Below are 14,849 nucleotides of genomic sequence, written 5' to 3' on the forward strand. Positions count from 1 at the left end.
GACTGAGCAACTGAACTGAACTGAAAGTGTGAATACTGTATTTGTTGAGTCGTTTTGGAGAGAGGATATGGGAATCAGGACCTCTAACCTTTTCATTAACAAAACGTTTACATTCTACTTTTCAAAGGCTCTCCTGTATAAGGAGTGGGATCCTCTAGAACGGATGAGTTCCAGGATACAGGGTCCAAAATAGAGGCAAAAAGAAATATACTGAGTATAGAAATTTACACCTTCACGATAATCTCAGTTTATGTATTCCAAAGTAAAATAATTGACAGGCTAGGTCACAGCTACCTTTCATTGGTGTGACTACAATCTCCGTGTATTCGGCATTATTTAATACGTCTTTCTACTGAATTAATTGATAAAAGGAAGTCAAAGTAATACTGTTGTGGCTACTTTGCTGACGCGAGAGCAGAGGCTGCTCCCTTTCGCATATCAAAAATGCCTCGACATGAGGGACGCGAAGGGGTCGGCTATCTAAGGACTGCATAGCTCAGGATAGGCAGTTCTGCCAAGCCAGCGAGTCCTGTTCTAAATTCATACCCTTATTTAGACCTCGTCACCACCCACAACTGGAAACAGCCGGATGGCTCACTGGTTAAAGGAAGTGACTGTAAGCAGCTCCTAACCCGGAATCAGATCCTGGTCCCGCCCCCTCCGCCAAGCTTCGTTCTGCAACAGGCGTGGGTCACGCTCTCGCTCGCTCGCTCTCTTTCTGCCGCCATCTTGGTTCCGCGTTTCCCTCACAGTAAGTGCTTGTCTTCGCCGCTACTTTTTATCCGTAGCCATCCGCCTTTCTTGCGGCCTGAGGCGCCGCGCAGAATAGGAGCTAAGGAGGATTAGAGGTTTTATGGGGTCATGGGATCCCTATTCAACCCTGGGCAGTGTGGCCTTGGAACCTCCGGACAAAATGGGGTCTGCTCTTGGTGTCCTGGCAAGAGTAGGGCAGAAAGGCCAGGGAGTCCAGGGCTGGGGAGATGGGAGCCGTTGGGGATGGAAGTGGGGTTCCAACTGCTGTTGGAACCGGCTTCGCCAGAACCCAGAGGAGGTTAAGGGGTCACAACCACCCCCCATCCCCGCGCCCGCGTGTATACACACACACACCCTTATTGTGACAAGCCAGTGTTGGGACTTAAGACACCCTCTTTCCCTTTCTGGGTCCCAGAAGTCAGCAAACGGGTGTCCTGTAGGTCCTCGCCCAGAAAGCGCGCGGGGGAGAGGGGGCGCGGCGTTTCAAGGTAGCGTCTGAAGTCTCCCATCCCGTGCTCAGGAGCCAGACCGGGATCCTCTTCCCTCGGGTTGAGAACGCAGTGGTAATTGCTTCTGTGTGGGATTTGGAGTGTGGAATAAAACGAATCCCTGGGCACTGGGAAATCCGCTTTCCGCGGAGTGAAGAGGAGCGATAAAAAGAAGGTGATTCTCGTGATCAAAAATGTGAGGGTTACGTCGTATTTTTCACCTAGTCCAGCTACTTTGGGGAAGGTTGTCCCACACACCCTTACGGTATTTAACAGCCCTCAGCAATTTTAAGCGTGATTCTAGATTGGGCAGCAGAGTGGATCCGAGTCAATTCAGGCCTTTTTATTCCCTTCAGAAATGCCCGGTGAAGCCACAGAAACCGTCCCTGCTACAGAGCAGGAGTTGCCACAGCCCCAGGCTGAGACAGGTAGGTTCCCCCTGGACCCCTTGCCCTTAATTAAGATTGTAAAATTGGCCCTGAAAAGGTTTGGTGGGTTAAGTGACAAATAGACTGTACTTCTGTTTTTCAGTATTGGTTTTCATTAAAGAAGATGGGGCTGTAGCTTTACCAGGGAGGAGAGTCCATAATAGTAACTTACCTATTGGAAATAGGTGACACACTGGCAGGCCAAAGAGACCTGAGCTTTTGTGAAGTTCCAGCCAGCAAGTTGCATCAAGGTTTTAGATGGCAGTGCTTGGCATTGTTCCGTCATCACATGCCTGGATGAGATGTGTGCTGGTGGTGAATGTGTTCTCCTGGGCCCTGGGGCCCTCCTAGATTGGTTAACTTGTTTTGTGGATTGGTGCTGAGATGTTTCTAATGTCCTGGAACAATGCCTGCATCAACAGCTTATCTGGAACCCAGGATTGAATTAGAGCCTTCTTGTGACTGCTCTTCGGCTTTGAAATTAATGAATGTAGAACGTAGTGTAAATGCAAGGTTTGAATTCTGTTTAAAATACATATCTACAAAACTTGAGAGGGGGCAGTGAAAAAACTTTTATGGTAGTCTTGCTGTTCAGTTATGCAGAGGTAAATGAAGGGAATCTTCGGGCTATGACCTCCATTCTCGCCTCTCCCCGCCCCCATGGTAAATTCTTTTTTTTTTTTTTTTTTTTAACTCCACCTGTCACTTAAGGGCAGTTTCTATCTCCTGGAATTAAAATAGTTGAAAGCATTAAGGTTCTCCCTCCCCACCTGTCTGATTTTAGCAGCTGAAAGGATTAATACAGCTGCTCGAAAAGAAAAAGGAGGGGGCCTACAAGTGTGGAGACTGAAATTCAGATGAATTTTGAATAATCTGAATCAAGCTTCAAAATTAATGCTGTCTGCTTCTGAAGCAGTCCTCAGAGCTGTTAAACTTATACCTGAGGATTTTGAGATTGCACTGTAGGTAAAATTAAGTGCTGTGATGAATACTCAGGGTTTGTTTTTTATATATATATAACTAATTATTAGAGTAAGTGAGGAAACTGACTCAGGAAATTGGTTATGGTGTCTAAAGTAATTTGGGCCTTATCCCGGAGTTTTGAGGTTCAGTGAGAAGAAAACATTCTAAGTTTCAAATTTTGATTAATATGTTTGAGAGCATTTGCACTGTAGTCATAAAGACTTTGAGCTATCAAGTTTCCAGGAAAGACTGGTTTGCGCCTACCTCTGTAGTGGGATACTCTTGATTGAGTGAACTGTGAATTTGGATGCTCTAGGCTTTTTAAAAAAATAATAATAATACTCCCTTCTAGGTGTTGAGCAATCATTCAGAATCTTTTGCACAGCTTCAGTGTGGTGCCAAGTAGTGCCTGTTTTGGCACAATGGCATACTCATCCAGATTAAGGGGTGGGGACCCAGTGTATTCTCTCCACTTGAATTCCCTACTTTCAAAATAGAACCACAGTCTAGTTTGACAAGTTGGTTTACAGTTTCATAATACAGTTCCTACCCTTGTGACTAAGCTCTGTTACTCGTGGTCTAATTCATCCAGACTGATGTCTGAAGAGCTAACGTTGCTTAGAGACTGGAGTCCACGCTTTTGAGGTTGGTTTTTTTGTTTGATTTGGGTGAGTAAAATGAGGTATAGGGAAGCTCAGTGACTTAGTATTTAATATTGAATATTCTGAAGCCTGAGCATTAAGAGACCTGTTTTTCTCATTCGGCTCTGATTCTCCATCATTATTGGCACTCATTACCTTCCTTGTTCCAGTTGTGATCGGTGGTTTCAGTTCATGCTCTTTGGGTGGATAGAGTAGAACTTCCTAGTGGTGATTCCATGGTCTGTGAGAAAGTCTTAGGGTTCCTTTGAGGAGGGACGAGAAGGACACAACTGGGAAAGGATACAAAGCCCTGCTGTTGCCAACTTATTCCTGGGCCTGTGCTCCCCACTTAGAGACTAATAGGCTGCTCTTAGACTGTTCTTCACCCTAAAGTGGTTTACTTATTTTAGTAGATTTGGGAAAGGAGAAGAATGATGTATTGTACTTGACCACTGAAGTATGTTTGGGGAAGATTGCTGTTGCTTGTCACCTTTGTCTAATCCTGCATGGTGACTTTCATTTTTCAGATTTAAAATTCCAGTGTTTCTTGTGTGTGAGGCGTGTTGTACCAAGTTGGGCTGTATAACTCACTTTTGTTTTTTTCTTCCCTTTCCTCCTTCATCTCCCTCCACCCTCCTTTTTTTTTTTTTTTTTTTGGCTTTTCTTCTCCAGCTCTGCCTCCTGTGTCTTCAGCCTTGAGTGTCACTGCTGCTTTAGGGCAGCCTAAACCTACCCCTACCCCTCCTTGCTCCCTGGCCTCCCAACAATGCCCTCTGGCAACCCCTAACCAGCCTTCCCCATTCCTTTCTCCCTCTACCATTGCCTCAACCCCTTTTGAAGCTCCTTTTCTCCAGTCATCTCATGGGACAGCCCTGCCTTTGGGAGCTGCCCCTCCCACTGACACCCCCATTTTCTTACCAAACCTAATAGGGCCTCCCATCTCCCCAGCTGCCTTAGCTCTGGCCTCTCCCATGATAACTCCAACTCTGAAAGGTGCTCATTCCTCTTCAGCTCCCTTGGCTCTGGTGGCCTTGGCTCCCCACTCAGTTCAGAAGAGCTCTGACTATCCCCCTAACCCTCTTAGTTCACCTCCTTCAGTTGCTGTGATTGAGTCGGGGTCAGTGACATCTCTGTCAGCTCCAGTTGCTCACTCAGAACCAAAGCCCTCACCTAGTCAAGCTCCCTCTGAAGTAATTCCTAATCCAAAGTGTACCCCCAACCCTCCAAGTATAGTCAGTGCTATCCCTTCCCATCTTGTAACTCCTTTGGCCTCTATTCAGTCTGAACTAGCCTCATGTTCTCAGATACCACCCACCACTCCCCCAGCCATCCCTTCCCCTCAAGTCAAAGGTGTCCCTGTTTCCTCAGCTCTGAGTGCTCCACAAAACCCTGTAAGCCTCAGCCTAAAGGGACCGCTTAGTCCACCTGCTGCTTCATCTCTTTCAACTCAGTCTTTTGCTGTGGCTGCTGAGTCCCCCCCAGTTTTCCTCACTTCTCTGGGCTCTCATCTTACACCCTTACATCAGAGTTCTCCTCTCCAAACTTCGAGTTCTAATATTCTGTCAGATCCCATAGAAGATACTATTTTTGTAGATCATTCTTCTATAGATGACTCTTGCACTTCTCAGAGATCGGTAATTCCTCCCCTTCCTTCCAGAAATGAGGTGGTTCCTACTGCTATGACTGCTTTTCCAGGGGGTACTCCAACTTCCTCTCTGGCTCTGTCTGCTGACAAAGGCATCTCTGCTGTCACTGACCTAGCCTCCTCAAATGTAGTTGCTTCTTCTCCATTATCTCCTACAGCCTCTCTCATTCTCAAAGATTTTCCTAATACAGCAGCCCTGGCAGCACCTAAAAATCCCCCCTCTCCCCAAAGTACATCATCTTCTCCAGAGATAGCTCTTTCTCCTGAAGCCACCCTACCAATAAAAAGCTACCCAGAGCCTCTCCCTGTAGTGAAGCCAGCCAGTACTACTCCCTCTTCTCTGAGTGTTAACTCCCCAATCTCTGTAATCAAGACAGATTCTTACACAAGCCCAGACCCAACTAATCTGCTTCTCAAAAGTTCTTTCACTACCCCAACTGTAGCTGCATTTCCTTTGGAAAGTGCTGCCATTGATGGAATGGCTCCTACAACTGCCAAAGATACTTCCACTCCTTCAACTGTAGCCAGTCCTTCCACTCTTACTACTTTACCTTTGATGCCTCCAACCTATGAAAGTTGCCCTATGGCTCCAGCAGTGACTTTATCTCCCCAGAATGCTTCTGTTTCTCCAGCTCCTATGGCACAGGTCCCTGAAATTCCCAAGTCTGAGTCTTCTACCCCTCTGCCTCCAACTGGTACTCCTCAGGGTGCAAAGAAAGTTCATGGCATTTCCCAAACCTCACCATTGGCACCTGTGGCTTCCGCTCTTGCAGGGTACCCAACTGGGGACTCTGGTGCTTCTATTACTGCATCTTGCAAAGGAATGTACCTAGCTGACTCCCCATCTCCTTTAGGGACTACTGTGTCTCCTCAGCCTAAAAGAATTCCAACCAAGAAGGGTTCAGCTACTGCTCCCTTAAGTCTTGCCCCTTCTGCTTCTAAAAGTGTACCTACCATCCCTGATACTCCTGCTGGAAATCTCTCGTTCACTATTTCTCCAGTTGAAGCTTCCTCTCTTCCAGAGGCTGATCTTCCTTTTCATGTCTCTAAAGGATCACTAGCTGAGAAGCATTCCCCTACTCCCCCATCCCCCAAAGAGGCTCCTGTTCCCCCACCTATGGCTCCTTCCCCCAAGGAGGGGCCAGCATCCCCATCCCCTAAAGAGACCCTTACTCCTCTAGCTGTGACCCCTTCCACCCCTAAAGGAGCCCCAGCAACTCCTTCCTCCAAGGAGGCTCCCACTCCCCTAGCTATGACTCCTTCCCCCAAAGGGAGCTTAGCAACCACAATACCTAAAGAGACTCCCCTTCCTGCTGTGACTCCTTCCCCAAAACAAACCCCAGCCACCCCACCTCCCAAAGAGTCTCCCACTTCCCCAGCTATGGCTCCTCCCTCTTCCAAAAGAACCCCAGTTAACCCACCTCCAAAGGAGGACTCCACTCCCCTAGCTGTGACTCATTCTTCCCCCAAAGAGAGCCCAGCAATCCCACCTCCCAAAGAGACTTCCTCTCCCTCAGCTCTGACTCCTCCCTCCCTCAAAGGGACTCAGGCCTCCAAAAGAGCCTCAACTACCCCATCTCCCAAAAGAGATCCTACTCCCCCAGCTGTGTCTCCTCCCTCCCCCAAAAGGGGCCCAGCAACTCCATCTTCCAAAAAAGCCCCGGCTAGCCCACCTCCAAAGGGGGATTTCACTCCCCCACCTGTGACTCCTCCCTCCCCCAAAGGGAGCCCAGCAACTCCATCTCCCAAAAGAGCCCCAGCTAGCCCACCTCCAAAGGGGGATTTCACTCCCCCACCTGTGACTCCTCCCTCCCCCAAAGGGAGCCCAGCAACTCCATCTCCCAAAAGAGCCCCAGCTAGCCCACCTCCAAAGGGGGATTTCACTCCCCCACCTGTGACTCCTCCCTCCCCCAAAGGGAACCCAGCAACTCCATCTCCCAAAAGAGCCCCAGCTAGCCCACCTCCAAAGGGAGACTCCACTCCCCCACCTGTGACTCCTCCCTCCCCCAAAGGGAGCTCAGCAACTCCATCTCCCAAAAGAGCCCCAGCTAGCCCACCTCCAAAGGGAGACTCCACTCCCCCACCTGTGACTCCTCCCTCCCCCAAAGGGAACCCAGCAAATCCATCTCCCAAAAGAGTCCCAGCTAGCCCACCTCCAAAGGGAGACTCCACTCCCCCACCTGTGACTCCTCCCTCCCCCAAAGGGAACCCAGCAACTCCATCTACCAAAAGAGCCCCAGCTAGCCCACCTCCAAAGGGAGACTCCACTCCCCCACCTGTGACTCCTCCCTCCCCCAAAGGGAACCCAGCAACTCCATCTCCCAAAAGAGCCCCGGCTAGCCCACCTCCAAAGGGAGACTCCACTCCCCCACCTGTGACTCCTCCCTCCCCCAAAGGGAGCTCAGCAACTCCATCTCCCAAAAAAGCCCCGGCTAGCCCACCTCCAAAGGGAGACTCCACTCCCCCACCTGTGACTCCTCCCTCCCCCAAAGGGAGCTCAGCAACTCCATCTCCCAAAAGAGCCCCAGCTAGCCCACCTGCAAAGGGGGATTTCACTCCCCCAGCTGTGACTCCTCCGTCTCCAAAAGGCCCAGCAACTCCATCACTCAAAGGAACCCCCACTCCCTCTGCTGTGACTTCTCCTCCCCCCAAAAGGGATCCAGAAACCCCACCTCTCACAGGAGACCCTGCTCCCCCATCTGTGGCTCCTCTCTCCCCCAAAAGAGCCTCAGCAACTCTGGCTCCCAAAGAGTCTCCAGCAACTCCAGACCCCCAAAAGATCCCCACTTTGGCAGCCATGACTCCTTCCCCCAAAGAGGCCTCAGCAACACCATCCCTCAAAGGAACTCCCACTCCTTTAGCTGTGGCTCCTCCCTCCTCCAAAGGCACTCCGGCCCCCAAAAGAGCCTCAGCAACTCCAACCACCAAAGAGGTCCCTACTTCCCCAGCCGTGACTCCTTCCACCAAAAAAGCAACAGGAACCCCAGTCCCCAAAGGGGTGCCCACTCCCTCAGCTGTAATTCCTCCCTCCCCAAGAAAGTCTCCAGTCCCGAAAGGGGACCCAGCAACCTCATCCTCCAAAGGGGCTCCCACTCCCCCAACTGTGATTCCTCCCTCTCCCAAAGAGGCCCCTACTTCCCCAGTTTCAGTCACAGGTCCCTTGGGGTCCACTGCCCCTCAGGCATCTAAAGGGCCCCCAGTAAAGAAAGGCCCCACAGCTGTCAAAGCAGTGCTTGATGGTTCAGCTCCAGAAAGTGCACCAGTCATCACAACTCCCACTCAGAAAGGTCCACCTGCCAAGAAGAGTTCTATTTCACCACCTGTGTGCCCAGATCCCTCAGCTCAGAATGGTACTAAAGGACCCCTTCCTGCAGTGGCTGCAGCTCCTCTACTGACAGTCTCTACTCAGAAAGGTTCTTCTCCAAAGGCTCCAAAAGCCCTCCCTGTCTATCCCTTAAAGGGCAAAGATTCTTTCCATTCCCCCAAGGGCCCGTTGGCTCCTCCTCCTCAGTCAGAGACATCTACCCCTTCAGCAACAGCTGCCCCAGAGAAGGTCCTTCCTAAAGCTGGATCAGCGTCTGTCTCTCCAGCACCTACCCCATCAGTCTCTCTGCCTCTTGCTTCCTCCCCAGTTCCCCCTCTGCTTCCTAAACAGCAATTTCTGCCGTCCTCACCTGGGCTGGTGCTGGAATCACCCTGTAAGCCCTCAGCCCCTGCTGATGAGGATGAGCTGCCGCCTCTGATTCCCCCGGAACCAATCTCGGGGGGAGTGCCTTTCCAGCCGGTCCTCGTCAACATGCCCACCCCCAAACCTGCTGGGATCCCTGCCCCAACCCCCTCTGCCAAGCAGCCTGTTCTGAAGAACAATAAGGGTATTTGCCTTGGTTTGCCGTGTGCATGGTGTGTTGCCCACAACCCTCCCGGGCTACCCACCAATACTAACCATAGGGTGCGCCGCTTTCTCCAGTGTATCTGCTTGTGTTTGGGCATAGAACAATAAGTTTAAATGCAGAAACTCTAGGAATGTGAGACAGAATCTTGGTTTTCGCCTCAGATAGTCCATTGTGTATTATCTTGTGTAATGTGATCCAGACTAACTCTGGGTCCATCATCTCCCTTACCTAACTGATCTGACACTGAAAACCAAGACCTGGACCTTTAATTTGCTCTAATCTCTACTACATCACTAACCTTGTCCCTGGGCCTGGGATTTGCTAAAATATTGGGAAATGTAGAACTGCTTGAATTTCTTCACATCTTAAAACTTAGTAATAACCAGCACTCAGGGACTCTTTTCCTCCAAGACCTATTTTTCCTAGCCTGAGAATGGTGGAGGTGTATGCTTTTTCCCTCAGTAGTCCATTGATGCTTGGCCTTTGAATTGAGGGAAACTTAAATATGTTGAGTTACATTTGGAAGAAATGGATGGCGTCATAGGACAATTATCTAGAAGTGACTGTTAGAACTATAGATCAGCATTTTGAGAATCTTCGAGTCGTGTTGTAGATCAAACTGCTAGGGTTAGCAGTTTGAAAATAAAGCTAAATGTGTACACAACTGCTTCTGGCCTCCCCCAACCCAGTTTAAGGATGAGGGGAAAGTGTCCTCTCCCCCCAGCCCCCTCAAGACCACCTCCACAATGTCATCTTAACTGTTTTCACTGAAGTATACCTGAAGGCACCTTGCGTACCAGAACCTTTCTAAGATGGATGGGTTATTGGGTAGAATTTGGCATTGCATAAATCATTGGTATTTGCCTGTGTCAAGAAGTGAAGAACTTGAAGAAAAAGTAGCAGTTATATAAACTGCTCAGCTGTGTCTAGTGTTACCCCTTGTTTCTGGGGCTGGGTCTTTAATGGATGTGTACACACTAGTTTGTGACTAAGTTACAGGCTATCATACTGTACAAGCCGACTTCATACAAGTCCATTGGTTTGCATTAAATTTTCTGAGGTCTAGCGTAAACCAGTGACTTTGGGTCTGGGCAGGCCATGGTGAGGTGCCTCTTGTAATCTTTACTATAAAATAGTAAAAGTTATTTGTCATTTTAGGGTCTGGAACAGAATCTGATAGTGATGAATCAGTACCAGAGCTTGAGGAACAGGATTCTACACAGGCAACCACACAACAAGCTCAGGTGGGTGTTATCTTAACTTACTAGTGTAAGTACTTGGGTCAGAGAAACATTGGTGAACCAGTGTTGATCAGAAAAAGCTGGCTTATGTGTTTGGAGCTGTGAACTTTAGTAAAGGGAAAACCACATGGGGATTTTGGCACCCAGGTCTTACATTCCAGTTTACTCATAGCTATTTGATTTTCTTAGCTGGCAGCAGCAGCTGAAATCGATGAAGAACCAGTCAGTAAAGCAAAACAGAGCCGGAGTGAAAAGAAGGCACGGAAGGTAAGAATTGAAGTTATAAACAAGAGTTAAAGGTTCTGATGAAGCAACTTTTGGAAGGGGGAATCTGTAGTGGAACTCAAGTTAGTGGCAGGAAGCCTGGGAATCAATGATGTAGTCCTATATAAACTTTTCTTCACCCACAGAAAGTCTTTGTTTACAATGTAGTTTTGTTGAGTTTATTTCCTGAAGCTGCTTCTAAAGAAGTTGACAGCTGTTCTTTTTTATTCTTTAGGCTATGTCCAAACTGGGTCTTCGACAGGTTACAGGGGTTACTAGAGTCACTATCCGGAAATCTAAGAATATCCTTTTTGTCATCACAAAACCAGATGTGTACAAGAGCCCAGCTTCAGATACCTACATTGTTTTTGGGGAAGCCAAGGTAAGGAAAGTTTTCTTGAGAATTGCTGTAGACCAGGATTTCTCACCCTCAGTGCTGTTGACATTTTGGGTCAAATAATTCTTTGTTGTAGAAGGGCTATCCATTAAGCAGTATCACTTGCAGTTGTGATAACCAACAAAATCTCCAGGCTTTTGACAGATGTCCCTGCGGAACAAAATCACCCTCCAGTGGAGGACCACTGCTTTAGACATAAGCTATTTCTTTGTCTACAGGGATATATCAGTATAATAAGCAATTTAAAGCTAGGGTAGTGAGTTAATGTGATTTAGATTTAAGTTAGTTAGATTTAGAGTGAGAGTTTGGGAAAGATACCGTTTTGTTGATTTACTGCAATTGATCTACTCATTTGAATCTGTACTTTCTGTCCTATAGATTGAGGATTTGTCTCAGCAAGCACAGTTAGCAGCTGCTGAGAAATTCAAAGTTCAAGGTGAAGCTGTCTCAAACATCCAAGAAAACACACAGACTCCAACTGTACAAGAGGAGAGTGAAGAGGAAGAGGTATATAAGGAAATCTTTTGTACCTTAAATCCTCTCAAGATAATACCATGTTTGTATTGATGGGTGTGTTCTATATGGTTTTAGGCTCTTGAACTCCATGAGTTAAGTAGCTTTTGAGTTATGTTAAGTACTGTCTGTTGATTCAAGAGATGCCTGACAACTATTGAAGTTGTTCTTGCCTTTAGTTTATTTAGTATTTTTTCCTTATCTTAGGTTGATGAAACAGGTGTGGAAGTTAAGGACATAGAATTGGTCATGTCACAAGCAAATGTGTCGAGAGCAAAGGCAGTCCGAGCCCTGAAGAATAATAGTAATGATATTGTAAATGCTATTATGGTAAGAATCCAAGCTTATTCCTTGACTCCTTCTGCCCTAACCAATTGTGGGTGACTATTTTTTTTTGCTTAATATTAGCTGACTAAGAAGCCTCTTTCCAGAGCCTGTTCTGAGTTTTCTTGGATTTTAGTGACCTGTATTCTCTGAATTTGCCTGTAACCACTTCTGATGATCTCTTTTCTCTTACAGGAATTAACAATGTAACCATCTGAAAAGAGGACCTTTTTTTGGTGTTTCAAAAGAGTAACTGCAGCTGGGTTTGAAATTTGTACTGTTTCTATCATTAATAAAGTTATGGCTTCTTGTTGGATGAACTCACTGGGTGCTTGATCTCTTTGGAGAGGGGGGGCACACAAAAGCTCTAGAAATGAGAACACATTTATTTGTAACTCTTAAGACCTCAGCTTCAGTTAGAGAGGTTTAATGCCACAGGTTTCCTTCTTAACATCTCAGCCTTTTCACCTCTTGTAAGAGGATACTGTTCATGTTATTAGAAACTTGTTTTCAGAGACTGCAACTTAACTATAAGTTTTCTCATTTCTTTCCTAGATGTTAACTCTTAGCAAATCCTGGTTTTTCTTTATTTAATAATTATCCCCTCCTCTGACCTATGATCTTTTGAAAACCTATTGGGACTCGTCTGGCCTCTTGTCATGTAATAGCTTGGTACAAGGTTGAAAGTAACAGATGCGAAATGCTTGCCACAGAGGCCAGATGAGGCTCAATATGTATTCAGATAGTACTTTGTAAAAAAGTGAAGATACTAGGACTTCCCTAGTAGTCCAGTGGCTAAGACTGCTCACTCCCAATGCAGGGGGCCCAGGTTAAATATTTTCTTAAAGGAAGGTACCTCATGAAGGAGAGATTTTTGACTATAGACAGTGCACATGCTGTGCTCTTAGACATACATATTAATCTATAAGTTATGATTAGGGTAGCCATAATTGTGCTACGATAATAAATGAAAATCAGAACTGCTCCCGGCAAACTGGTACATACAGTTTAGCCAGTCGTGATAAATACACAATACAGATAACTCTAGAAGTCATAAGAACAGTGAAGCTTGAGTTTAGGTTATTCAGTTCAGTTGCTCAGTCGTGTCCAACTCTGCAACCCTGTGGACTGCAACATGCCAAGCTTCCCTGTCCATCACCAACTCCCAGAGCTTGCTCAAACATACCTGTTGAGTTGATGCCATCCAGCCATTACGTCCTCTGTCATCCCCTTCTCCTGCTTTCAGTCTTTCTAAGCATTAGGGTCTTTTCTAATGAGTCAGTTCTTTCCTATCAGGTGGCCAAAATGTTGAAGCTTCAGCATCAGTCTTTCCAATGAATATTCAGGACTGATTTCCTTTAGGATTGACTGGTTTGATCTTGCGGTACAAGGGACTTGAGCCTTCTCCAGCACCACAGTTGCTGCTGCTGCTGCTAAGTCGCTTCAGTCGTGTCCGACTCTGTGCGACCCCATAGACAGCAGCCCACCAGGCTCCCCCGTCCCTGGGATTCTCCAGGCAAGAATATTGGAGTGGGTTGCCATTTCCTTCTCCAATGCATGAAAGTGAAAAGGTAAAGTGAAGTTGCTCAGTCGTGTCCGACTCTTCGCGACCCCATGGACTGCAGCCTACCAGGCCCCTCCGTCCATGGGCTTCTCCAGGCAAGAAGACTGGAGTGGGGTGCCATTGCCTTCTCCCAACACCACAGTTAAAAAGCATCAATTCTTTGGCACTCAGCTTTCTTTATGGTCCAACTCTCTACATCCATACATGACTGACTACTAGGAAAGCCATAGCCTTGACTAGACAGGCCTTTGTCGACAAAGTAATGTCTGCTTTTTAATATGCTATCTAGGTTTGTCATAGCTTTTCTTCCAAAGAGCAAGCGTCTTCATTTCCTGGCCGCAGTCACCATCTGCAATGATTTTGGAGCCCAAGAAAAAGTCAAGTGGTTCCAGTGTTTCCCATCTTTTTGCCATGAAGTAATGGGACTGGATGCCATGATCTTAGTTTTTTGAATGTTGAGTTTTAAACCAGTTTTTTTACTCGGCTCTCTCACTTTGATCTAGAAGCTCTTTAGTTATTAGGAAGTGGTTTGGGGGAGAGCACAGGGCTAAAATTTGAAAATAGGAAGGCTACATTTCAAAAAAAAATTAGATGCTGTGGTATATTTTGGGAACTAAAGTTTAAATCTTTTTACTATTCTCAGTCCTTTTGAGAAAGCAGGCATTATTTTAGGAGTTGGGATTAAGACATGAGGACCGAAAGAGGTTAAATGACTTCCCCAAAGGCCAAAGCCTTTTCACTGTGGTAGGCTATCCTAGAGAAGCACAGATTGACATCTGGCTGAGAATAATGATCTGCTTCTATTTCTCTGGAGTAAATCATTAAGTGAACAGAAGTCTGCCAAGTCTGAGTCAGGTAGTAATTATTTCAGGGAGAAATTAGGGATATTAACTCCCATTTCCTCACCCTTCCCTCTATACAGAGAACAAACTGCCAGTTCTTGGTTACATTTTTAGAGAAGTATCTTGTTCAAGGCTATTGCTGCCACTGATAACTGTAGTGTATTCCCATTTCAAACTATCGCTACCCTTTATATCATGTATTACAGGCATTTGTTGTTTAGTTGCTAAGTCGTGTCTGACTTTTGTGACCCTGTGGACTATCACCCACCAGATTCCTCTGTTCATAGGATTTCCCAGGCAAGAATACCAGAGTGGGTTGCCATTTCCTTCTCAAGGGAGTCTTGCCAACCCAGGGATCAAACCCATGTCTGTTGCTTGGCAGGTGGATTTTTTTACTACTAAGTTACCAGGGAAACCCAGAAAGGAAAAAGGGGTAGTAAGGTAAAAAGGCTGATCTCTGGCATACCTCAAAGATATTGTGGGTTCAGTTCCATACCACCACACAATACAGTGAGTCATGATTTTTTTATTTTTATTTTTTTTGGTTGCCTAGTGCATATAAAAGATGTAGGATTTACCAGATTTTTTTTTTTTAACTGGTGGAAGTCTTGATAGCTACCGACTGATCAGGTGGGGGTTTCTGAAGATTGAGAATAACTTTTTTTTTTTTTGGTCATGCCATTTGGTTCAAAGTTGGTGTGCAGGATCTTAATTCTGGACCAGGGGTAGAACCCTGGGCCTTAGCAGTGAGAGCTTGGAGTCCCAACCACTAGACCGCCAAGGAATTTAAGACAGTGAAGTTTTCCATATTGATTGACTTTTCCTTTCAAGAACAATTTCTGCAATGCTGGTTTTTTTAAAGATTTCTTTTTTAACATTTATTTTACTATTTA

At 46.5% G+C, this 14,849-nt stretch overlaps 1 protein-coding gene and 1 long non-coding RNA gene across 12 annotated transcripts; one reads left to right on the forward strand and one right to left on the reverse strand.

Annotated features, from left to right (window-relative positions):
• The first annotated feature begins 712 nt into the window (after positions 1-712).
• NACA (nascent polypeptide associated complex subunit alpha) lies at positions 713-11,870 on the forward strand. 11 transcript variants are annotated; one of them, XM_081483282.1, is made up of 10 exons: positions 713-848; positions 1,274-1,416; positions 1,598-1,669; positions 3,946-8,790; positions 9,970-10,055; positions 10,242-10,319; positions 10,552-10,698; positions 11,092-11,220; positions 11,434-11,556; positions 11,746-11,870. In XM_081483282.1, exons 3-10 carry the CDS (start codon positions 1,600-1,602, stop codon positions 11,758-11,760), a joined length of 5,493 nt encoding a protein of 1,830 aa, XP_081339408.1. In that variant the 5' UTR covers positions 713-848; positions 1,274-1,416; positions 1,598-1,599; the 3' UTR covers positions 11,761-11,870. The 11 variants fall into 11 exon arrangements, with proteins under 11 accessions (XP_081339408.1, XP_081339407.1, XP_081339414.1 ...); XM_081483281.1 differs by having other exon boundaries at positions 713-751; XM_081483288.1 differs by lacking the exon at positions 3,946-8,790.
• LOC145503573 (uncharacterized) lies at positions 10,469-14,290 on the reverse strand. Its single transcript, XR_014051571.1, has 2 exons — positions 12,737-14,290; positions 10,469-10,863 (listed from the first exon to the last, which is right to left on the reverse strand). It is a non-coding gene; the product is annotated as an uncharacterized LOC145503573 (long non-coding RNA).
• Between the last annotated feature and the right edge of the window lie 559 nt (positions 14,291-14,849).

Source organism: Giraffa tippelskirchi, chromosome 4 (genome assembly GCF_054371585.1).
Source record: "Giraffa tippelskirchi isolate mGirTip1 chromosome 4, T2T-mGirTip1v1.2.pri, whole genome shotgun sequence".
In the NCBI taxonomy this organism is placed as follows: Eukaryota; Metazoa; Chordata; class Mammalia; order Artiodactyla; family Giraffidae; genus Giraffa; species Giraffa tippelskirchi.